At 38.7% G+C, this 24,518-nt stretch overlaps 1 protein-coding gene and 2 non-coding genes across 4 annotated transcripts in view; 2 read left to right on the plus strand and 1 right to left on the minus strand.

The window, feature by feature from the left end:
• The window catches only part of LOC146003339 (neuropilin and tolloid-like protein 2), a 423,782-nt gene that overhangs the window by 358,183 nt on the left and 41,081 nt on the right, over positions 1–24,518 (plus strand). For both annotated transcript variants that reach the window (XR_014443822.1, XM_083141621.1), the window contains exon 7: positions 18,911–19,021. Coding sequence is in view for 1 of the 2 variants with exons in the window: in XM_083141621.1 (XP_082997747.1) it covers positions 18,911–19,021 (111 nt within the window). In the remaining variant the exon portion in view is untranslated. The remainder of the gene's footprint in view (positions 1–18,910; positions 19,022–24,518) is intronic.
• Positions 13,791–13,861, minus strand: TRNAS-GGA (transfer RNA serine (anticodon GGA)). The gene has a single exon. It is a non-coding gene; the product is annotated as a tRNA-Ser (tRNA).
• On the plus strand, positions 14,114–14,184 carry TRNAS-GGA (transfer RNA serine (anticodon GGA)). The gene has a single exon. It is a non-coding gene; the product is annotated as a tRNA-Ser (tRNA).

Consider the following 24,518-nt stretch of genomic DNA (forward strand, 5'->3'; position numbering starts at 1 on the left):
GGTGGTAGAGTGCCACACACGTAAATTTGCCGTTGCGTAGAAACGAATTTTCGTTTCGTCTCCCTCTCTCTTAGCATCATGTGTTCTACCCTGCTCGATAATCTTCGCTATTGTTGCCATATTGTTATTCTATTCCTGGACACACTCGTGCAAACATTATTGAAAACAATTGAATAGCGCTCCAGCTCGCGGTTCCCACTGTTCGGTAGGGACGCTAATGTGGCAATATAGCACGGCGTAGTGCTTGCTTTTTTTATGCAGTGCATGTTTATTGGCTAGCTAGTAACTAGTGTTGCCAACTGTAATAATGAAGCACTATTTCTGTCATGGAAGGGGAAAAGGCAGGTAAAGTGGCGGTGAGTTTTTGTTGGATTGGAAGCACCATATTTTTATTTTATACTAAGTATTTGACCGGTTTGACGTGTGTGTGCGTGTATTGTGTGTGTGTATGTAAAAGTGTGTGTTTGCTAATGAATGTTAAATTCCATAATGCCTCCAGTTCTGTCGAAGTTGAAATTAAAAACCTTGCATAGCCAAGCTCGGGAAATTCTAAGCAACGTGCACGAGTTCATGAAGGAGGAAGCCAGTCATGGTGTTAGCATCCCAATAAAGCATTTTGGCAAGAGAGCAGCGAACAGCAGCAACAAATTGTTCATATTTCATAATTTTGGAATTATTCAAAATAAATAAATTATGTAGCTCCAACATCATTTCAACTCTGGCTCCGGCACGTGTTCTTGTAGAAATTGCATAGAGGAGGCTGTTATTTTTGCTGCTTAATGCGATACATATTGTTTTCTGTGTTAAAATTGCCATGCTTTGATGGGTGATAAGCCTATTGAAAACTGTGATCGAGCGAGATATTCTTTTGCGCTGAATAGTATTGAAATAACATAAGAAGTCTCATTATTTATTTTATATTTTGATGTTTTAGTTAGGAATATATTGATTTTCAATTTTCCGTTGCTGCGTAATGACCGGGGGGGTCGAAATAGAGCGGCATCTGCCGCCACCTCCCAGGGAGGCAAAATGACTAGCGCCGGCCCTGGTTCATAACAAAAGAAAAAGCCGCGCATCTTATCGTCTAGTGGCAGTATATGTACTTGTTATTGTTGTGGAAGCCGGCATCCTTTGTAAATGTACAACAAAGGCAACCGACTGTCGCCGATCTCAGAGAGGAAATAATAATACTGCTTCAGGAGGAGTGTTATGGTGCAATTGTAGCGGTTTAACACGTTGGCATGTTATTATCTGCCGTTGCAGTTCCATACCAGTGTATACGGGTTTTGGAAGTGAAAAGTTAAAACGCCACCAGTGCATTAATGCAATGAAAAATAATATATATATTTTTTTATTTTGTTTGAAATTACTCAAATAAGGAATCGTATGAAGAAGTCTTTTTTGCAGCATTTTTGGTAATTTTACTTATGTGTTAGTTCATATTTTGCGAATTTTTAGTCTATATGTATGTAGCTACATACAAAGTTACTTGTTAGTACATATTAATCCTAGTGCTGGTATAATGCATGACGTTTAAAACTCAACGTTAGATAGACCTGAATTCTCTAATTTTATTGTTGTACGTAACAGCTGTGCATCGGCGCACTGCAGTGATTTTTCTATCTGCTCTATTAGCAACACTGCTTCTTTAGTTGTTTCGCGCATCGCACGGCAGAATTATCTGCGCTGGACTCTACCCAGTGCGGTGACCTGTTCACCCAGTGATGCGTCTCTGCTCACGAACCTTTCGAAAGCTGCGTGCTCTAATTTTCTGTCTGTTTCGTGACGTGCATCCAGATCCGTCTGCGTGGTGTTGTAAGCAATGTCGTGATTTTTGCATGCGGCGTCCAACGGATTCACACCCTTGTCCCCTCTCTCCAATTTTTTCTCAAGTTTGGTACCCGGTCCGCAGTACTGGTAGCCAGGTAAATGTACGTGTTCTCGAAAAGTTTGGAGCAATCCAAATACTAGCAACTGATGAAACTGTACGATAGTCTGGACATTGTAACGTTCGCCTCGGAAATAAAACCACTCGACGATTGTCGTGAAAATTCAGTCGTTGTGTTCGACGACGCCATCCTGGAAAATCAAAATGAAATTCGCAACTTTTTCACGCAAGGTCGTCACAAAAAAATGGATTGTTTTTACCTAGCTCAAACGTTTTCCAAAATTCCAAAACAGTTAGTACGCGACAACGCTAATTTCATATGTTTGTTTCGTCAAGATCACACCAACCTCAAGCACGCGTACGATGACTACGTAGGCGGAGACATGAACTACAATCAATTTTCGGAACGCTGCTGCTTTTCTTGCTGGAACGGTGACGATTTCGGATTCGTGACGATCGACATGACGAGGAAACCCAACGACGGAAAATACAGAAACAAAATCAACGACTTTCTAAACGTTGTAACGTTGTGAGAAACGACGTTTATTTATAAACGTTTATAAATAAACGTCGTTTCTCACAACGTTACAACGTTTAGAAAGTCGTTGATTTTGTTTCTGTATTTTCCGTCGTTGGGTTTCCTCGTCATGTCGATCGTCACGAATCCGAAATCGTCACCGTTCCAGCAAGAAAAGCAGCAGCGTTCCGAAAATTGATTGTAGTTCATGTCTCCGCCTACGTAGTCATCGTACGCGTGCTTGAGGTTGGTGTGATCTTGACGAAACAAACATATGAAATTAGCGTTGTCGCGTACTAACTGTTTTGGAATTTTGGAAAACGTTTGAGCTAGGTAAAAACAATCCATTTTTTTGTGACGACCTTGCGTGAAAAAGTTGCGAATTTCATTTTGATTTTCCAGGATGGCGTCGTCGAACACAACGACTGAATTTTCACGACAATCGTCGAGTGGTTTTATTTCCGAGGCGAACGTTACAATGTCCAGACTATCGTACAGTTTCATCAGTTGCTAGTATTTGGATTGCTCCAAACTTTTCGAGAACACGTACATTTACCTGGCTACCAGTACTGCGGACCGGGTACCAAACTTGAGAAAAAATTGGAGAGAGGGGACAAGGGTGTGAATCCGTTGGACGCCGCATGCAAAAATCACGACATTGCTTACAACACCACGCAGACGGATCTGGATGCACGTCACGAAACAGACAGAAAATTAGAGCACGCAGCTTTCGAAAGGTTCGTGAGCAGAGACGCATCACTGGGTGAACAGGTCACCGCACTGGGTAGAGTCCAGCGCAGATAATTCTGCCGTGCGATGCGCGAAACAACTAAAGAAGCAGTGTTGCTAATAGAGCAGATAGAAAAATCACTGCAGTGCGCCGATGCACAGCTGTTACGTACAACAATAAAATTAGAGAATTCAGGTCTATCTAACGTTGAGTTTTAAACGTCATGCATTATACCAGCACTAGGATTAATATGTACTAACAAGTAACTTTGTATGTAGCTACATACATATAGACTAAAAATTCGCAAAATATGAACTAACACATAAGTAAAATTACCAAAAATGCTGCAAAAAAGACTTCTTCATACGATTCCTTATTTGAGTAATTTCAAACAAAATAAAAAAATATATATATTATTTTTCATTGCATTAATGCACTGGTGGCGTTTTAACTTTTCACTTCCAAAACCCGTATACACTGGTATGGAACTGCAACGGCAGATAATAACATGCCAACGTGTTAAACCGCTACAATTGCACCATAACACTCCTCCTGAAGCAGTATTATTATTTCCTCTCTGAGATCGGCGACAGTCGGTTGCCTTTGTTGTACATTTACAAAGGATGCCGGCTTCCACAACAATAACAAGTACATATACTGCCACTAGACGATAAGATGCGCGGCTTTTTCTTTTGTTATGAACCAGGGCCGGCGCTAGTCATTTTGCCTCCCTGGGAGGTGGCGGCAGATGCCGCTCTATTTCGACCCCCCCGGTCATTACGCAGCAACGGAAAATTGAAAATCAATATATTCCTAACTAAAACATCAAAATATAAAATAAATAATGAGACTTCTTATGTTATTTCAATACTATTCAGCGCAAAAGAATATCTCGCTCGATCACAGTTTTCAATAGGCTTATCACCCATCAAAGCATGGCAATTTTAACACAGAAAACAATATGTATCGCATTAAGCAGCAAAAATAACAGCCTCCTCTATGCAATTTCTACAAGAACACGTGCCGGAGCCAGAGTTGAAATGATGTTGGAGCTACATAATTTATTTATTTTGAATAATTCCAAAATTATGAAATATGAACAATTTGTTGCTGCTGTTCGCTGCTCTCTTGCCAAAATGCTTTATTGGGATGCTAACACCATGACTGGCTTCCTCCTTCATGAACTCGTGCACGTTGCTTAGAATTTCCCGAGCTTGGCTATGCAAGGTTTTTAATTTCAACTTCGACAGAACTGGAGGCATTATGGAATTTAACATTCATTAGCAAACACACACTTTTACATACACACACACAATACACGCACACACACGTCAAACCGGTCAAATACTTAGTATAAAATAAAAATATGGTGCTTCCAATCCAACAAAAACTCACCGCCACTTTACCTGCCTTTTCCCCTTCCATGACAGAAATAGTGCTTCATTATTACAGTTGGCAACACTAGTTACTAGCTAGCCAATAAACATGCACTGCATAAAAAAAGCAAGCACTACGCCGTGCTATATTGCCACATTAGCGTCCCTACCGAACAGTGGGAACCGCGAGCTGGAGCGCTATTCAATTGTTTTCAATAATGTTTGCACGAGTGTGTCCAGGAATAGAATAACAATATGGCAACAATAGCGAAGATTATCGAGCAGGGTAGAACACATGATGCTAAGAGAGAGGGAGACGAAACGAAAATTCGTTTCTACGCAACGGCAAATTTACGTGTGTGGCACTCTACCACCATCGCCATGAACACGAAACAAAAAATTGGGGTGGGGTATATAAATAACATAGAGTGAAAAATAATAATAATAACAACATGTCTCGTATAACTGATTTGCCGCCCGAGCTACTATGTAAAATATTTAAACACGCAGTAAACGGAGATTGTGAGGATGTAGGGAAACTTGTAATCATAGCAAGAACGACGCCGGAATTTCGCATCCCTTGTGAAATGGTTCTCAAGGACCATCTTCGGGGGATCAGTGGCCTGAGGTGCAGTGATCTCAACATTCTGCTTTCGGCTGCAGGGGAAAAATTGGACGAGAGGTCGGACGAACTGCACGAGGCGAGGCAGGGAAGAAGACGGTACACAGTAGATTGGTACAAGTCTGAGCAGAAGAAGAAAAATATCATTACGCACATCACCGCGTTTTCCGAAGCACGGACTTTCTTCCTCTGTTAAAAAAATAATAATATATATACGTGTCAAAAAAAACAACTTGAAGTCGGCAATAGAAATATTTTTTTCCACACTTAGAGCACAGTTTGGTCGCACATATTTGCTTTCCCGGCACACAAGTACGACAGTGCTTTTGAAAATGTTTACTTGACACAGTAATTTGGCACGTAGGGCAATTTTTTACAGAACGCATAATGCAGAGATTTTTTGGGGTATGTTATTTAATACCTAATGCTGTGCAATGCAAAATATAATTGCTCACTTTTTTTTTTAACTATTTTCTATGACCTTACTTGTTTTTGTTTTTTTTTTCCGCCAAATTATATGCTTCTAGTCTCCTATACAATACAATATACGTACAATATTGTCAACAGTATTATATTTGAGCAGGTCGCTTGTCACCTAAACACTACAGCTCACAGGTTGGGAAAATCTGACGTGAAAGCAGATAATACGCTTATGCCTTATTTATATATAATTTTCACGGGGCGTACAATATTGTCAACAGTATTATATTTGAGCAGGTCGGTTGTCGCCTAAACACTACAGCTCACAGGTTGGGAAAATCTGACATGAAAGTAGATAATACGCTTATGCCTTATTTATATATAATTTTCACGGGGCGTTCAATATTGTCAACAGTATTATATTTGAGCGCGTCGCTTGTCACCTAAACACTACAGCTCACAGGTTGGGAAAATCTGACATGAAAGTAGATAATACGCTTATGCCTTATTTATATATAATTTTCACGGGGCGTACAATATTGTCAACGGTATTATATTTGAGCAGGTCGCTTGTCACCTAAACACTACAGCTCACAGGTTGGGAAAATCTGACATGAAAGTAGATAATACGCTTATGCCTTATTTATATATAATTTTCACGGGGCGTTCAATATTGTCAACAGTATTATATTTGAGCAGGTCGTTTGTCACCTAAACACTACAGCTCACAGGTTGGGAAAATCTGACGTGAAAGCAGATAATACGCTTATGCCTTATTTATATGTAATTTTCACGGGGCGTACAATATTGTCAACGGTATTATATTTGAGCAGGTCGGTTGTCGCCTAAACACTACAGCTCACAGGTCGGGAAAATCTGACGTGAAAGCAGATAATACGCTTATGCCTTATTTATATATAATTTTCACGGGGCGTTCAATATTGTCAACAGTATTATATTTGAGCAGGTCGTTTGTCACCTAAACACTACAGCTCACAGGTTGGGAAAATCTGACGTGAAAGCAGATAATACGCTTATGCCTTATTTATATATAATTTTCACGGGGCGTTCAATATTGTCAACGGTATTATATTTGAGCAGGTCGTTTGTCACCTAAACACTACAGCTCACAGGTTGGGAAAATCTGACGTGAAAGCAGATAATACGCTTATGCCTTATTTATATATAATTTTCACGGGCGTACAATATTGTCAACAGTATTATATTTGAACAGGTCGGTTGTCGCCTAAACACTACAGCTCACAGGTTGGGAAAATCTGACATGAAAGCAGATAATACGCTTATGCCTTATTTATATATAATTTTCACGGGGCGTTCAATATTGTTAAGAGCGTTAGTTTCCGTAGAGCTCTCTTTTTCCATCTTTCCTCTAAACAGTGAAGCTGTAGAAGACACAATTAGCTAACCTAGCATACGACATACCTTCCTAATTAATATGGATATTGTCACACATTCCTCTTATTTTATACTGTTGTAAATGGAAAAGATTATGTACGGTAAATATTTTGTACATTATAGGAAAAAAATGTAAAATATCCCCCAACTTTAATTCGAATCGAGTCGAATTTTTACATATTTCACGCCGGCACATATTGTCCTATTTGCTTCTTTTACTTGCCTTGCTTAATTAACTCTCGCTAATTAGCATTTTTTTGGAAGAAGTCAACTAGAACAACATATGGCGGTATGAGAAATATGCAAATCAAAGAACATTTTAGCAATATATGGGCCCTAGCAATTAGCTTTGTCGACTAAGAGTACTCTTTTAAACGTCTTTTGCTGATCGTATTACTAAGCGAGGACGTTTAAAATTTTTGGGTGTTGAAAAAGTTTGACCCTACTTTTTATTTCTATTGTTTGCTAATAGATGGCGCTAATAGTACCCCCTCCCCTCCCCTCTCCCCTCTTCTCCTCTGCTGTATGACAAATAGCACAAACATAAAAATCAAGATTTTGGAGAGCAAAACATAAAATTTGCATGCATCTGATGTCGAACCAGGAACTTTTATCTTTCGGGGCGTCAACATTATTTTTTACTCAGCCGTCATATAACATGAACACACGCAAATATTCACATGTGCTTTTTATTATTTTGTGTTCGGTAAGTACAAGTATATTCTTACATAAATTATTGTTTAATTTAATAAATTGTAAAACTCGGAGCCTGCTATACTAAAACTCCTTCTGTCTATTGAAAGCGAATGTTGCGTGCATGCGGAAATAACACAGAAAAAAAGCGGATGGAAGCAATTTAAAATCACTGGGGCAAGGTCAGTATTACGAGAGCGTAAAAACACGTGTTTTCATTCAACTTCGAAAAATAAGAATAAATGTGTGCATACAGAACACATATGCTTTCTTTTCACAGTTGTAAAAACATATAAATTGTACATGAGGTAAGTTACAGGAAGGCTCTCTCTTTTATGTCTGTGTATATGTTGTACAATTAGGTACAAGTATTGTACAATTAGGTACAAATTGTTGTACAATTATTTCCCCCAGTTGCCCAGTTGGAGTTGGGGGCATAACACTGGTACTATTTGTAATCACAGTGCTTACTCATGTATTTTGTTTAATATTTTATTTCAAATTCACTGTCAGAAACTAGTGTTGCCAGTTCCTGGATGTAGGTTTACCTACTCTGTTGGTTGTCACTGTCAAGTTTTTAGTATTCGTACAGCATAAAAAGCTATAACCCCCCTCTCAAAATATATACATTGTATACGCCAAGATGTCCAATAGCCTGGCAACACATCATGAAAAAACATGCCAAGAAGACCCAGTGGGTTTATAAGTCAGTGCTGCCAATTCCTATTTGTAGGTTAGCTTAGCCAGTGAAAGATCATATAGTAGAATTTTTGTAGAGTGGGTGTTTGCGAGTTCCACGATAGGTTAAGTTATATCACTTAGGATCGTAAAAAAAAGATAGGTTAAGTTGTATCACGTAAGATCGTGATATACCTACCAAGTATAAATGGAAAAAATGAGTGCAGTGAAAATTTGTACTAAAACATCGCTAAACGCTAAAACATCGACAAAAAATTGTCAAAATATGTCAAAAACTTATATTCGATTGATAAAAAAAAATACCTACAAAATATGATCCTCAAATAATAACGTTCAAACAGTGCATAAATAAAAAAAATGATAGGTTAAGTTATATCACTTAGGATCGTAAAAAAAAATTAAATAATCGTAAAAAAAGGATAGGTTAAGTTGTATCACGTAAGATCATAATATACCTACCAAGTACGAGTGGAAAAAAAATGAGTATGGTGAAAATTTGTACTAAAACATCGCTAAACGCTAAAACATCGACAAAAAATTGTCAAAATATGTCAAAAAGTGATATTCGATTGATAAAAAAAAGGCATACCTACTAAGTACTGCGTTGAAACGACTAATATACACTACTTATGTGCTAAACTGGTTATTTACATGCGTGTATAAATATAAATAATCTTTTACTAGTTGACTTTTGACCTTTCCATACTAAACCCAGCAAGCCCTGAGACACTTTGAGTTCATGTCTTCGGCTGGCTACAAGCTAGCATATATGAGTACACTTTTGCACCGCTTCATGGTGTAGTGTGCAGTGCTCCGGCGCGAACCTTGCAAATTCTCCTTAGTGAATGTTAAAACTTTTCTAATTAAATTTACAATACTTTAAATAGTGCAACTACGTAAGCTAACGGAAAAGCGTCTGGAGCTTTAGCAGCGCTCTCGTGGCAGAGAACGTAAGCTACGGTACGTGTGACATTCTAATAGTCTGTGAGGTTTCACATATACGTGACAGACTGTGCATCTGATACTGGCATGCCATCAAATCTATCGATAAAGGTGTAGATTAACTGTAGGATAATAAAAATGTACATTAATGTTGCTTTGTTCTATTCATCGCTTGCCCCATTAAGTTGTTGAACTGAAAGAGCTTGAATTTGCAAAGCTTCTCGTTAGAGATCGGCCGACGAACGAAGCGCCGTTGACTGGAGTTCGGAAGTTTGACAGGAAACGTCGGGTTCGACTCCCCATTGAGGGTTCGAGAGATCGATCCGGGCGCTGAAGAGCTATTCACAGTCGCAAAATAGGGGGGCGACTTGGTCCATTGAAATGTCTGCACGCCGCAAATTGTGCTTCCATTGGTCTCTCGCTCGGACATCCACATAAGTTACCAATTGAATTGACGGACTCCTGCGGTAGCTTTGCAAGGGTAAATCCGCGGTTGATGACTGAATTGAAAATGTGTGCGGGATTTTTACTGTCTTGTGCAAGAGTCTTTCCCATGGTAGTGTGGGTGCGTGTGTGTTTATGTACGAACGTACTATGTGTACGTATATATCTACTTATTTATTTATTTATTTTATTTATTTATTTATTTATTTGCTTCCTACAGAGAATCTCCAATTACAGGAAAGCTTACATAAATTCAAATAATAAACATATAAAAGTGTAGATTACATATAAACACATACACACACAAACGCATTTATACACACAAGATAATAAGTGAAGTACTACAGGACATATATCCAACCATATACACATATATTCATAGTTCAAAACATAGCCTTTATATAGTATTAAACGGCAAAAAATAATTTTAAAAAATGAAAATAGCATAGAAGGTAAAATACTTTCAGAATAAAGGAAAATAATGCACAGTACAGTAGAAAATAGAAAATAATGCACAGTAGAATGGATTCACATATAGTCTTTTTCAAAAATTGGTTTTAATGTTTTTAGATATAAGGAAAGTGGTAGACTGAAATCCAGATTTTCATGCTTTGTAGAAATATTATTATATGCAGAACAAAGTCTGAATATAGGTGATGATTTGTATTTTTCTGTTCTCGGGATATCACAGAGGAAAAGGTGTCGCATCCGAAGATTAGATTTTCTAGAATTAAATTTAAACTGATGAAGAAAGTTACTATTATCCAGAATTCCATTTACTGTTTTGTAAAGAAATATTTGTTGTGCTAATTCTCTCCTACTACTGAGGCTTACATAACAAAACTCTTTCAATGAATACTTATAAGATAATTTCATCTGGTAAGCAGATACTTGGTTCTTCTTGTAGTATAAGTACCGTAGAAATCTTTTTTGAATTTGCTCTATTCTATTTTTATGAGATATATACCCAGGAGACCATACAACCGACGCATATTCGAGTTTACTTCTTATCATACTGTTATACAATAGCATAATAACATTTAAATTATTTAGGCTCTTTGAGCTTCTTATGAGAAATCCTAGTCGTCTATATGCATCCTTAACAATATTCGAAATATGTTCCTCAAAGGATAAATTACAATCAACAACAACACCAAGATCTTTGACAGAGTACACTTTTTCCAGCTTTTCATTATTAATTCTGTATGAATACTCATATGGGTGTTTATTCATCGAAAATACCATAAAGCTACATTTTTTAATATTAAACCTTAGATCGTTATCCATACTCCAATCATAGAGTACATTTATATCATTCTGAAGATCTATCATATCTTGAGTACAATTAATTTCTTTATACAGTTTAACATCGTCTGCGTACATGAGAAGTTTGGAGTGCTGAAGTTTATGTGGCAAATCGTTTATAAATATAATAAACAGAAGTGGACCAAGGTTCGAACCTTGGGGGACTCCAGAATTTACAATATATTGATGCGAATCTGACTGTTTGTAAGCCACATATTGTTTCCTATTGTGAAGATACGAAATAATAAGAGATAACATGTCACTCGTAAAACCAAAGTTTGCAAGTTTACATAGTAATACATCGTGATTTAATTTATGAAAAGCTTTGGAGAAATCCATGTAAATAGTGTGAACACTTGACCGATTATGAATTGCATTATAAAGATCTTGAATGAAATTTACTAAATTTGTGACAGTGGATCTATGAGGAAAGAATCCATGTTGGTTACTATTTATGTAACTTTTTACATGATTAAAAATTCTAGTATATAGAATTTGTTCTAGTACTTTAATTGGAGCACTGAGGATTGCAACTGGTCTATAATTTTCCATGTTACTACTATCTCCAGATTTCAAAATTGGGCACACGCGTGTTAATTTCCACATATTTGGAAAGGTATGTAATTCCAATATTAAATTAAATATCACCAGTAAAGGTTTTTTCAAGACCTCGGCACATCCCTTTAATACGTAAGGCGGTATGCCATCTGGACCTGCTGCTTTTTTAGGTTTCAATTTCTTGATAGCATTATTAAACTCGCATTCAGTAATTCTTTCAATACATAATGAATGTGGAACTCTTAGCTCATCATTTCCTGATACTCTATATGAACTAGGGGAATCCGCATAAACAAATTTAAAGTAGTGTGCAAAGGTATCTGCAATATCCTGACTAGTATCGAAAACTTTCCCATTGAAAACCATAGCACTATTACTGTGTCTATTTTTATCCTTTTTGTTTCGAACAAATTTCCAAAAAGAGCGTGAATCATGTTTGATATTCTCCTCCATCTCCTTAGTGTAATTAAAATAAGCTTTATTTATCAACGATTTTGACTTTTTCCTGGTTTCCTCATACAATAATTTACTGTCCTCTGCATGTTTCATACGTTTTCTGTGATACTCTTTTAACTTCAATATCTCCACAATTTCTTTCGTAAACCAGCAAGGGTATTTATTATTTACATAAGCTTTCTTTTTTGGAATTGATGCTTCGAATACCGTATTTACTACATCATAAAATTGGCTTACTGCTTCCTCTACGTTTCTGAGACTACTCAAGAAGGTCCAGTCAGTGTTCCGAAATAACTCATAGATTTTCAGAAAGTTTGCTTTTCGAAAATTGTACACTAAAGTTTTGTTATTTTTTAAAGTATTTGTTGGTTTTCTTATGCTCATATTAATTATTAAAGCAGGGTGATGCTTGTCCTCTTTAACAAGAGGTGCAACTTCTCTACAAACTGAAATGTTATTATACATACATATTATACAGAGATAGAAAAGATCAGACTGTTTCAATTTTTATGAAACCAAAAATATTAGAATGTGTTCTTTATGAGTGTCCCTTCAACAATTTCATCATATCATTGCTCATCCCTATCCTCATGATTTGCAAAGAGTGGCATGAAAGCGAAGTAAAATAAACCAAGAACCAATTAATCATTTTTTATTGAATTATCCGTAACATTATTATTACAATCAATTTCATTTTGCAATGCTTTTGTTTTTGAATTGCAATTTATTAAATTGTCAAATTTTATGTATCAGGTTTTATAAACCTACTTCATATTTTTCCATGTCTATTTGTGTTGGATGTTTTGTAAGAAAACACCAAATGAAACGATTACCTTCGTGTGGTGAAGAAAATCTCATTTTTGCAACTGAGGCAACTATGTCCCATGTTTATCACGTACCGCTAAAGTGTTATAGGTCTGTTCTACTCTTGCGGCGGCTGATCCTCATGCTGGCAATGGGAGTGGGAAGCGGATCCAGCACGATAAGAAACGCAGCAGCATGTAGAACGAGGTACACGTAGTACTTCCTCCCGCCGCGTTGTAACTCTCGGCGCCACCGCTGTTGTGTGGTTGGTCTGCGGCGAATTCCCCGCTCCCCACTTCCCTTGCCAGCATGAGGACCGGCAGTCGTAAGAGTAGAAAAGGCCTATAGTTACAAAGAACTGTTCAAAATCATGAAGTTTTCTTTACAATCTCACCACTGAGGGCCTCTCCAGTAGCGTAGTGGTAATGTCATCTCCTTGTAATCAAGGGTCAATTTTAATTCTCCTTTATTGAAGGGCGAGGCGAGGTTCAGCCTGCAGCTGTTCTACCACCTAACACCAATAAATACATATACTACATACTAAATACGAGTGCATACTGAATGTTTGTACAAATAACAAACAAAAAGAAAAGAAACATAAGGAAGACACACAAAGAACAAATACAAAAATGAAAACAAAGGCTCGTTTACACACTCAAAAAAATAAGATTGAAAACAAATGCACAAATAATACACAAATTAGACACAATTGTGCTTGGTGTGATATAGTAGTTAAGAGTAACACAAATTAAGATTATGTAAAACCATACATATTCTTAATACACGAGAAAGGACAAAAAAAATATAGTCAAGGGTTGGCAACATGTAAGGGGGGAAAGTAAGTAAACATGAGAATTCTTTAATCCATTAAACTAGGCACACACAGGTGATGTACTACGTAGATTTTCAGCGAAAAATGCAGGCTCGACCAGGACTCGAACCCGGGTCTCTGGCAATCCGTGCCATTGCTCTACCACTGAGCTACCGAGCCGGCCTGGCTTCCCCTGCATTTTCGCTGGCGCTGTTTTACCTGTGTGAAATCGTCTCTGCAAGTGCTACTGCAACGGGATCTGTTGCCTTTGAAACACTATAGACGTCGACGTTGCCTGGTTCCTCCCAGCGTAGAGATGTCAATCCATTAAATTAGGCACACACAGGTGATGTACTACGTTGCAGTAGCACTTGCAGAAACGATTTCACACAGGTAAAACAGCGCCAGCGAAAATGCAGGGGAAGCCAGGCCGGCTCGGTAGCTCAGTGGTAGAGCAATGGCACGGATTGCCAGAGACCCGGGTTCGAGTCCTGGTCGAGCCTGCATTTTTCGCTGAAAATCTACGTAAAATCTACGAGAATTCTTGTTTCTAGGAAGTTGGTTCAGAAGTGAGAGCTACTATTCGTGAGTGCTGGAACACAGATATTGATTCGATACACGATGGAGGCCCATATTGGTTCGGTTTCGATTAGCCTAGCTATGAATAAAGTGGACTTTAAAAACAACTACTCAATCTTCTCACATTTGAATAAAGCATTTCCACATAATATGAAAGACTGTTGCATTTATTAAGATCACCAACACTGTAAAAATGAAAATATTATTTTCAAAAACTGAACACTAACTGAATAGTAACAACTGCTGGCATTTTTCTTCAACACCAGCTATTTACTACTAATTGTACAAACAATGAAGCAGCCTGATATGTTAAACATTTGACTTGTCCAATGAAAGAAATCTGGAAACACATTGCTAACATTGTTATCAAGTCTCAGACTTGACCGAATATTCACTTCATTCAAACAATGAAGCAGCCTGATATGTTAAACATTTGACTTGTCCAATGAAAGAAATCTGGAAACACATTGCTAACATTGTTATCAAGTCTCAGACTTGACCGAATATTCACTTCATTCAAACAATGAAGCAGCCTGATATGTTAAACATTTGACTTGTCCAATGAAAGAAATCTGGAAACACATTGCTAACATTGTTATCAAGTCTCAGACTTGACCGAATATTCACTTCATTCTTGGAACAAACAAACACTGGAACAAAAAATAAAGAAAAGGATTCAAGTACAACAGTATGTTGTTGGAACATGTATAAAATCAACTATATATACACTTCTAGTATCTTTGATTTGATGGAGCACACAACATTCCTCTATATTCACACCCTAGTTCATAATATATATATATATATATATATATATATATATATATATATATTTCTTATATGTATATTAAGTATAATAATTATGCAGTTATTAATACCCTTGTTTGCATAATAATTAGTGCAAAGTATTAAATCTATACTCACATTTCAATATGTAACAATTAATGAAAAATATTAAATCTTCCCTCACATTTGATTATTAATAATTGATACAAAATGCATCCTAAACAATGGGAAGGATTCTGGCCCTGAACATCTCCCCATCTATAGATACGACCATTGTCTTGACGAGAAATTGTTTCAAGTCCACTTATACTCATAAAGATTAATCGAGAGATTCTTTGCGTTGTTTGTTTAGATAAAAAGAGTTTATACTGTGCTCACAAAACAAAACAAAATACTTCTTGTGGCCGTGATCGCAGCTCCAGAAAGAATTTTGATCCCTAATTCCACATATCCGGACGATATGTATTCAATAGTATAGGCAGCTTGTTGATCATTGGGACTTCTTCCCCCACTGGAATTATTTAACTTTTTTCGAAGCCTCAGAGTACTAGATACAAGACACCTCTTCCCCAAAGGTTAAAAAGTTGCAACCAGAAGAGGAATGTGTAGCACAGTGTTCAATTCAGCCAATTTCCTCCGGGGGGACATCAAACTTCACGGGGAGGATGAATATGAAAGTCGTCAACTTATAACACTAATACAACAATACTAATATTCTAAAATTGACCCTTACTTCTGATATGTAATTAAATTAAGTGTAATTAGATATAATTAACTATAATTTTAAGAATGAAAATATGAGAATCAATAAAATATTATAAAAAAGTTCTCCCCTGTGCTATGCACCACGCCATGAAGATGGGGGTGATGTGATCAGCACCACGCCCCTGGCCGCCTTTACCCCTCCCCCAGAGTTTCCTCCAGGTACCCACTTTACGACGCAGGGTAGACGCCGGAGCCGCTTGAACAGATGAAAGAAAATCCCGGTTTTCCCCCGCCGGGGATCGAACCCGGGTCTCTCGCATGGTAGTCAGACGCCCTAACGACTGAGCTATAGCGGCTCACAAATATAATAATACTATAGCATGTAATAATGTATATTTACAGTAAACTAAGACGTCTAGGCTTTCTACAGCATATCTGTGGATGACATCATCAATGGAACTATCTGTGAGTTCCTCACCCCACCCCACCCCCCCGGCAAGCCCATCAGTTTACACCTTCACACCAGTTTGAGTCGTATTCTGATACATAATATTTCTTAATTTAGCAGTTTACAAAACTGACTGTAATTTAAATGCGTTCATTATCTTGACTTTCAATTATAAATAGGACAGAATCAGTGTTTTTTGCTACAAAAAGAAAAGAAAAAGTACGTTCTAGTTAAAAGAAAGTGAATAGAAAAAGCTAAAGCGAACATGGTTGCCAAATTTCTTAGCTGTGGTCCGAATGCTCTGCCAGGTTACTGAAATTTTCGGGAGAGCCACTTTTATTTCAGGGGGTGATTTTCCTCCAGGCCCACCCCCAGATTTCATCACTGGTGTTGCATACAAGAGAGATATATATCTTATCCCCCTTCAAATACAACACTAGGTAGAATGAACTATGCCAAAAGCTGACCCTTCACGTACTCTTTCAACTCGAAAACGACCTCCCCCCCCCTCTTTCATTTCCATTACTTCTTTGTCGCTCTCCTCATCTCGTTCCGTTCGTTTCCACGCAGAATATTAACAGCAATGAAACGACTCCATTACCGCATAGTTACGCATGCAATCCATTGGAGCCACTTAGCAGCCCTCTGGGGGCAAACAGCGGAATTATGGAGGGAGCGGGCGGAATAACAAGCACGCAGCGAGTCTCCGGAGAGCATTCATTCCCCTGGTGTTGCCATCTAACGGAGAAAATGTGAACTTCTAGTTATGCACGTAGCCCTTTAAATTACTCAACGGCTCGTGTTTGCTCTCTCCAGTGAAAAGGGACAAACGTAATCGTGCACGAAAGGTTTGCAAAAGTTTGTTTTCGATCTTCTTCAGTTCTGGAGTGTCTTTGACGGTACAAGGAAAAAATGATTGGAGAGACATGGGGTTGAGGGATATTTTCTGGTGGAGCTGTCACGTTTATTATACGCCTAGATACAGTAGCGGCCATTGGGTGCCAAAACTGGGGGGCAAGGACAGTTTACTTCCACTTGGTAGACAAGGCTTAGTATTAAGAGGACATAGTGCGGAGACAAGCGGTAGAAAGGGGAGGGGAAACTGCACTCACCCCACCCTGATCGCCGCCACTGCCTAAATACTACACAAAAGCGGCAGTGTGCAATTTAACGGGGGGGGGAGGGAATTCTCCCAAAGAGATTTCTCCGGTAAAAGCAAATTATTTTTGTCCCTCCCAGGAAGGTTTTTATTCCCACAAAGACAATGGCAAAACAAAGCATTAACCTGTTTAGAGAGGTATCAAATCTGTTAGTGTAACTTTGCATGCACAAGTTTAAAACAAGCCAACAAAGCATGTCTCGGTTAATCCTGTAGTTCTTAAATTCTGAAGATAATGCAAGTGAAATATATATACACAGTGACTCAAAAAAGTATTCAACTCACCACAGGCTTCACATGAAAACATCTACAACAAGCAGAAAAGGAACGAAGATGGAAGTACATGTGCACAGACGTTTAGTGCATACTATTGAGGTACAAACTACACAGAAAAGAAACAGCTTTAGTAGTTGACAGAAGGAGCACAGGAAAACAAAAGGCTCAAATTTCATTACAATTTCATAACATTACAAGAAAGAATAACAAATGGGCGTCAGATGGGCACTTGATGGCGTCGCGATAAAAGAACTGTAAACTAGATGAGGAAAATCTCAGTTACAACAAAATACGGTGAGGGGTAATGGTGTGGGGCTGTACGAGTGCCAATGGTGTTGGGGATTTGTGTTTCATTAATGGTACAATGGACCACACATGTTACATCAACATTTTGAAGGTGCACCTACCCAACTCGGTGAACATTATGGAGCTTACTGGTGACTACACCCTCACCCAGGACAATGATCCGAAACATTCAGCCCTCAACACCAAGCTCTGGTTATTGTACAACCCCACGCTGGATACAAATAGCTCCCCAAATCGCAAGACATTAATCCTATCGAGAATGTCTGGCATATTTTCGAAGAAAGAATCCAGAAACACGACATTATCAACAAAAATTACCTCAAGCGCGTTTTGTTGGACGAATGGGGGAAGATTACCCGAGATACAACAGATACCTTGGTGAAATCAGTCCCACAACGGTTGCAGGAAATCATCAAGAGGAAAGGGGGCCAAGCAGGTATTAAGAATGTCATGTCACACCAAATATTGTATGCCGAAAGTATTACAGTTGAATACTTTTTTGAACTCTAATTATGCATCTTGTCTTTTGTTTTTCTGTGATCCTTCTGCCAACTACTAAAGCTGTTTCTTTTCTTTTCTGTGTACCTCAATAGTATGCACTAAACTTCTGTGCACATGTACTTCCATCTTCGTTCCTTTTCTGCTCGTTGTAGATGTTTTCATGTGAAGCCTATGGTGAGTTGAATACTTTTTTGAGTCACTGTATATGTTTCTACACTCTGTCCCGAGAATCTTGGAGCAAGAGAACGAAAACAAGTCTCTGCGTAACTAGTGACTCGATAGGCTCGACCAGTGAGCGCGTGGAAGGAGAAATGCAGCTATCAGTCGTTTGCAGCAGCGTGCACTGCTTTGCTCCGCCCACTCTCTTTCACCCCTTTTCTTCCCTTATGCGCGGCCTTGCTCCACAGATTCCCGACACAGAATGTAAGGCCACAAACGTAGATGCTGTGACTGTTTTCCTGTGTTGCAGGGTACCCCCACTCTTTCCCCGCCGGGCTGGACTGCATCTGGCTGCTGCGAGCGAAGTACAGCCAGTTCGTCTACCTCAGGGTGGAGATCCTGGAGCTGCAGAGCAACATTGGTAAGTACAGTGTGTCCGATGTGGTAGGGGTAGCCTATTTAATAAGAAGGGCTGTGGGTAGATCAGGGTTGCCAGAAAGTCTTTCCAACATTGCAAAGATTTAGTAAAAACTAAAGTGCTTCCTGTGCTCTACCATGAAGGCGTATAGGGGGTGTGGAGTTAGGACCCCACACTTTCTTGATCACGGCCGAAGTTGAGGGTGATGTGATCAGCATCACGCCTCTGGCCGCCTTTACCCCCCACCCCAGAGTTTTCTCCAGGTACCTACTTTATACGACGCTGGGTGGGCGCCGGAGCCGCTTGAAGAGGTGGAAAAAATCATGGTCCCCCCCGGCTGGGGATCGAACCCGGGTCTCTCGCATGATAGTCAGACGCCATAACGACTGAGCTACCGCACAAAGAAACTATTTTAGTTACAGCTGCATGGCTTGTGGCAAAAGAAAGAAACACAAACTTTTCACCCTTTGTTCTCGACCAATGAACGCGTGAGAGAGCAAAATGCGGCTGCAGCTATCAGCCGTTCGCAGCAACGCGCACTGCTTTATTCCACCCACTCGCTTTCTCCCCTTCTCTACCGTTATGCTTGACCTTGTTCCACAGATAAAAGAAATGGAGTAATATTATGAAATATATTGAATAAGTTTCAAAATTCAAGTACTTAGGTGTAACACTAACAAATGAAAGTGACATTAAAGAGGAAATAAAAAGCAGACCTAATTCAGGAAATAACATGTTACTTTTCTCTTCATAAACTTTTTTGCTCTCGTATAATATTGAAAAAACTAAAAGTTAAAATATACAAAACAGTAAATTTGCCTGTAGTATTATATGGATGTGAAACTTGGTCTACTACATTGAAAGTGGGGCTATATATGAGTCAAATTCTGCTTTTATAAAATCGGAGTATTCATAGCTTCAGTATCATTGATGCCCAATATTTTTTAGGATTAGTGAAGGTTGATTAATTTCATCTAATAAGTATAATAAAATCCTTAGGAAAATATTTGGACCTAAAAGGGATGAGGAGACAGGTGATTGGAGAAGGTTACATAATTTAAAACTACATAATTTGTATTCATGTCCAGATATTATTAGAATAATTAAATCAAGAAGACTTAGGTGGGCAGGCCATGTGGCACGAATGGGAGAGGAAAGAAGAGTTTACAGGATTGTTATTGGGAGACCTGATGGTAAGAGACCTTCAGAAAGGCCAAGAAGAAGATGGATGGATAACGTTGAGATGGACCTAAAGGAAATTGTTCAGGATGGAAAAGATTGGATTTATCTTGCCCAAGATAGGGACAGATGAAAGGCTTGTGCTGGTGCAGCCATAATCCTTCGGGTTTAAGAAGGCTAGAGAGTGAGTAAGTCTGTTAATATTATGGAAGAAGATTTTGAAACATGGAAACCAATTCAATTCCAAAAGCCCTCAACAGCGGACCTGGTGATATATTTTTTCAAGCAGCTCCCAATTATACTCGCGATGCTGAATCAACATCGTATTACCATTTTTAAAGTAAAAATTCCCAACGCAGCCTGTAGGCTCCGCCACTGGAAAAATATAACAATGTTTGATTCCGGGTTCGAACTGTGATAAAGAAGAGTTTCTATCTTATTCTTTGAGATCCAATAATTTCGATAGGGACGAACGGGACGATTGAAAAAGAAAAGGCAATTTCTTGTCGTGGCCGTCTGAGTTACGGTTCCTTTCGACAGAGCACAAACCAATATAAGTCGTATGAAATCGCAGATAGACGTCCCGCGGCCATTTCAAAGATTATCACATTTTCCTTCCTTTGTGCCCTTCTTCTGGACAATGGAAGACTAGGGGAGTGGATATTCTCTTCTGTCCTCGGGACGTAAGATCTCCGGACTTAACCTAATACCTTTCTCATCAAAGGAATAAAGAACAACCTCCCCATGTTACCATGGACACTGAAGAAATAAAATGGACGCTCTCTGAGGAAAATGGAAGAGCAAATTCGGTTTCTTCCGACGATGGGACTGTGATGGGAGTGGGCGGATGGGATTAAGAAAGAACCGAAAACGATGTCAACCTTCTCATTGGACTGCTAGTGAAGTGTCTTGCCCTTAAAAGCATTATCATATAACCAGTGATGTGCCGTACACGTCTACAGGCGTTGCCTATACGCAATCTACGCGTATATTACATCGGGCTGTAGTTTACATAGACAGAATAAACCACATTGAAATTGTTTTTCAAGGCTTTCATGAAAGGAAAGTGACATTTTCAACTACATTTGTTCCTAACGAACTGACAAGAATCCTATTATCAACAAAATTTCTGTTCTCTTTCTATCAACTGTAAAAAAAAAGCTAAATTGTATGGGTAAAAAACATGACAGTCGTGGGGCAGTCTTTTTTCCATAAAACACAAGAATATTTCCTATGTTGGTTTTTTCCTCGGTTAGACATTGTGCGCAATTTTAAAGAAGAGCATAAAAGTTTCAGTAACATATGGGCTGCATCATTTTGTTTTACTTCTACAACGCTCTTTGCTAAGTCATCACCTTTAGCCATGTTGTTTACATAGTCTGCGTGCAGGATGTAGTTTATCGTTGTTTACGTGTAGACGCACATCACTGCATACAACTTTATTGTACTCCCAGCTTTGCACTTGGTCGTTTATGCCAAGAATACATTTTGAATACGTAAATATAATATTGTTATTCATTTCTACACATAAAATTCAAATACATCTCAAATAACATACTTGCACGTACAATCACTCATTCATTATACAGAGATATGTTTTCCAATTCCATATTACCTTACCTCAAAAACGCAAGAATAATGTACCAATAAGGTATTGCAAGAGCCAAATAAGAACCTTCAAAGTCAAATAAAAATCGCAGGGCAGACTGTATACAGCTCAAATTTACATGAGGTATCAACTGTTATTTACAAAACGACCTCAAGGCTGCAACACTGATCAAGTGAGCTTCAAAACCCCATCTTTGTCGTCATTTTAAAGATGGCGGCTCCTATACGCAGTTGCACCAGTGAAGGGGAGTGGTTTCTTGCCCTCTGTCAGCCTAAAAATTACAGAACTTTCTCAGCAAATGAGAATTCAATATCTCTGTGCATGCTTATTACACCAGCAAGTTTACTAATGGAGGAGAAAGTTCGACAGTGGCCTCAGTTCGGAGGCAGATGGGTGGAAAGGCCTTCGCAGTGGCTCATAGGTGGCAGCACGTGGACCCCAAAGACTTATTCTTCTTAAGATATACAGGCGCTAACTCAAAATTGAAAATATATGTAGATGAGCAATAGGTCTGTGCTAAAATGGAGCAAACTTACGTACAGAAATCTACTAGGTAAGAAACAAACAAAAACAAATGAAGGTTTTCATCAACAAATTTTATTGGACTAAAGGTTTTCATTTGACTCTCCCTTGTAGTAAGACTCTTGCATACAGGTAAGGCAGTTAGAAGTAGTAAATTGCCATTGGCTGAAGAGGAAAGTAGTGTCCATAACACTTAAAGAGGGCTAGCTATTTTCTTGGTGGGTGGCCCCCACGTATGCGCAAGTGTTGCAAATTTGTCTGACATATGTGGCAGGTATTGAAAAGAAGTGGGAGTGTGAATATATTATGTTCTTTTGTTGGAAACAGTAGGAACGAAGAAGAAAAGTAAATGAAATGAAAATGTTTGTGTGGGTACACAAATAAGAGGATTTATGTTGTACATATATGTAGTCATGTCAAAGGTTAATGGTGTGAATGTTTTTTTTCCCACATAGAGGGTGTATCAGAATAAAGTAAACAAGTTTAAGCCTTTATTTGTATTAAACTATATGGAATACAACAATATTATTTATTGTTTGTATGATGCGACGCACCAGCAAGGGCGTTTCTTATTCTCTCCTTTAGCTGTTGCACATTCTGCGGCATAGGTGACACACAGGCCTTGTCTTTCACAAAGCCCCAAATGCAGAAGTCTAAGAGGTGTAAGCTCTGGGAACTATAAGACACAGCCTGCTTTTTCTGCACCTGTGAAAGTCGCCATTTTCTTTATCACTACACCAGCGCCACAATGGCCGTGTTTACAAAAGTCTTGCGCATGAAAACAAAACTTGGGAAGATTTTCTCATTTCTATACAACAAGTCTCATTGTTTGATCTTTTTTTTAATAATAAGCCTAGTAAGTTGTTTACTCTTGGACCACCTGCATCTTTTCAGATGTAACATATATCTTCGAAACTTTGCATTGTTACGCTTATATCCTTGTACGTACAATAGTCAAAACCATTCTTTACCTTGGCTGTCATATGAGAAACTGTTCTCCCGCAACGTTGTTTTTTTGTTGTTGTTTTTTTTTTTAAGCGAATTACTAAATCACAGCTTGAAGTCGAGGATTTATCTCGAACTGAACCTTGATCAGGTGTTACAGAAAAATCACGGTTGAATATAATGTTGAAACTGTAGCTCTACGATACTCCTTACAAAGTTACCCTTTTCTTTAATACAGGGTGTCCGGCTTAGAGCTTTAACATTACAAAACAGTAAAACTTTAGTTACATTCAATTTCAAATGAAACTTTTTGTTTGTATGGGACTAGCAACTGTGGCCATTTGCGAGAATCACCAGTACTTCGAGTTGACGTGACGCCCATGCGCGTGTAACGCAGAAATTCCAAGATGGCGGAGTTGACGGTTCAGCAGAAGGTATTCTGCGTTCTTTCACTGGCAGAAAACAAAAATCTGTGAAGCTTGTTCAACGTGCTTTCCGGCGTGAATTCAATCTTCAACGTCACGACAATGTTCCTTCCTATTTGAGTATTGCTAAGTGGGATAAACAACTAAGAGATTCTGGAAGTGTTGTGTCGGTGGCCGTGAAGTACGAGAAGCGGAAGGTATCACAGGAAAACATTGAAGTGATTCGCACTGCATTCACAAGAAGTCCAAGAAAATCAATAAGACGTGCAAGTTTAGAGCTCAACATTCCTCGGTCTACTATCCATGACGTTGTGCACAGAAGGTTACGTCTACGGGCGTACATGATCCAGTAACATCAAGGAATTTATCCTGGTGATAAACCTAAAAGACAGACGTTTTCGGGCACAATGTTAACCGAAATTGACAACAACAATGCTTTTCTGGACAAGGTGTTTTTCTGATGAAGCTGCATTCCACACGTGTGGCAAAGTTAACAAGCAAAATTGCCGTATTTGGAGAAGTGACAATTACGAGAGACTCGCCAAAAGTTAATGTTTGGTGTGGTTTAATGAAAGAGAAGATAATAGGCCCGTTCTTCTTTGCTGAAGAAACAGTGAGAGGAACGAATTATTTAGACATGCTTCAGCATTGCGCTGTGCCTCAAATGCCTCCAGAAACCATTTTCCAACAAGACGGAGCCCCGGCACATTTTGCTATCATTGTACGAGAATTTCTCGATGAGCATTTTCCTAGAAGATGAATAGGAAGAGGTTCTAAACCACTTACTTGGCCTCCGCTCTCGCCGGATCTTTCCCCCATA

The sequence above is a fragment of the Lepisma saccharinum genome, chromosome 20 (genome assembly GCF_977018435.1).
Source record: "Lepisma saccharinum chromosome 20, izLepSacc3.1, whole genome shotgun sequence".
In the NCBI taxonomy this organism is placed as follows: Eukaryota; Metazoa; Arthropoda; class Insecta; order Zygentoma; family Lepismatidae; genus Lepisma; species Lepisma saccharinum.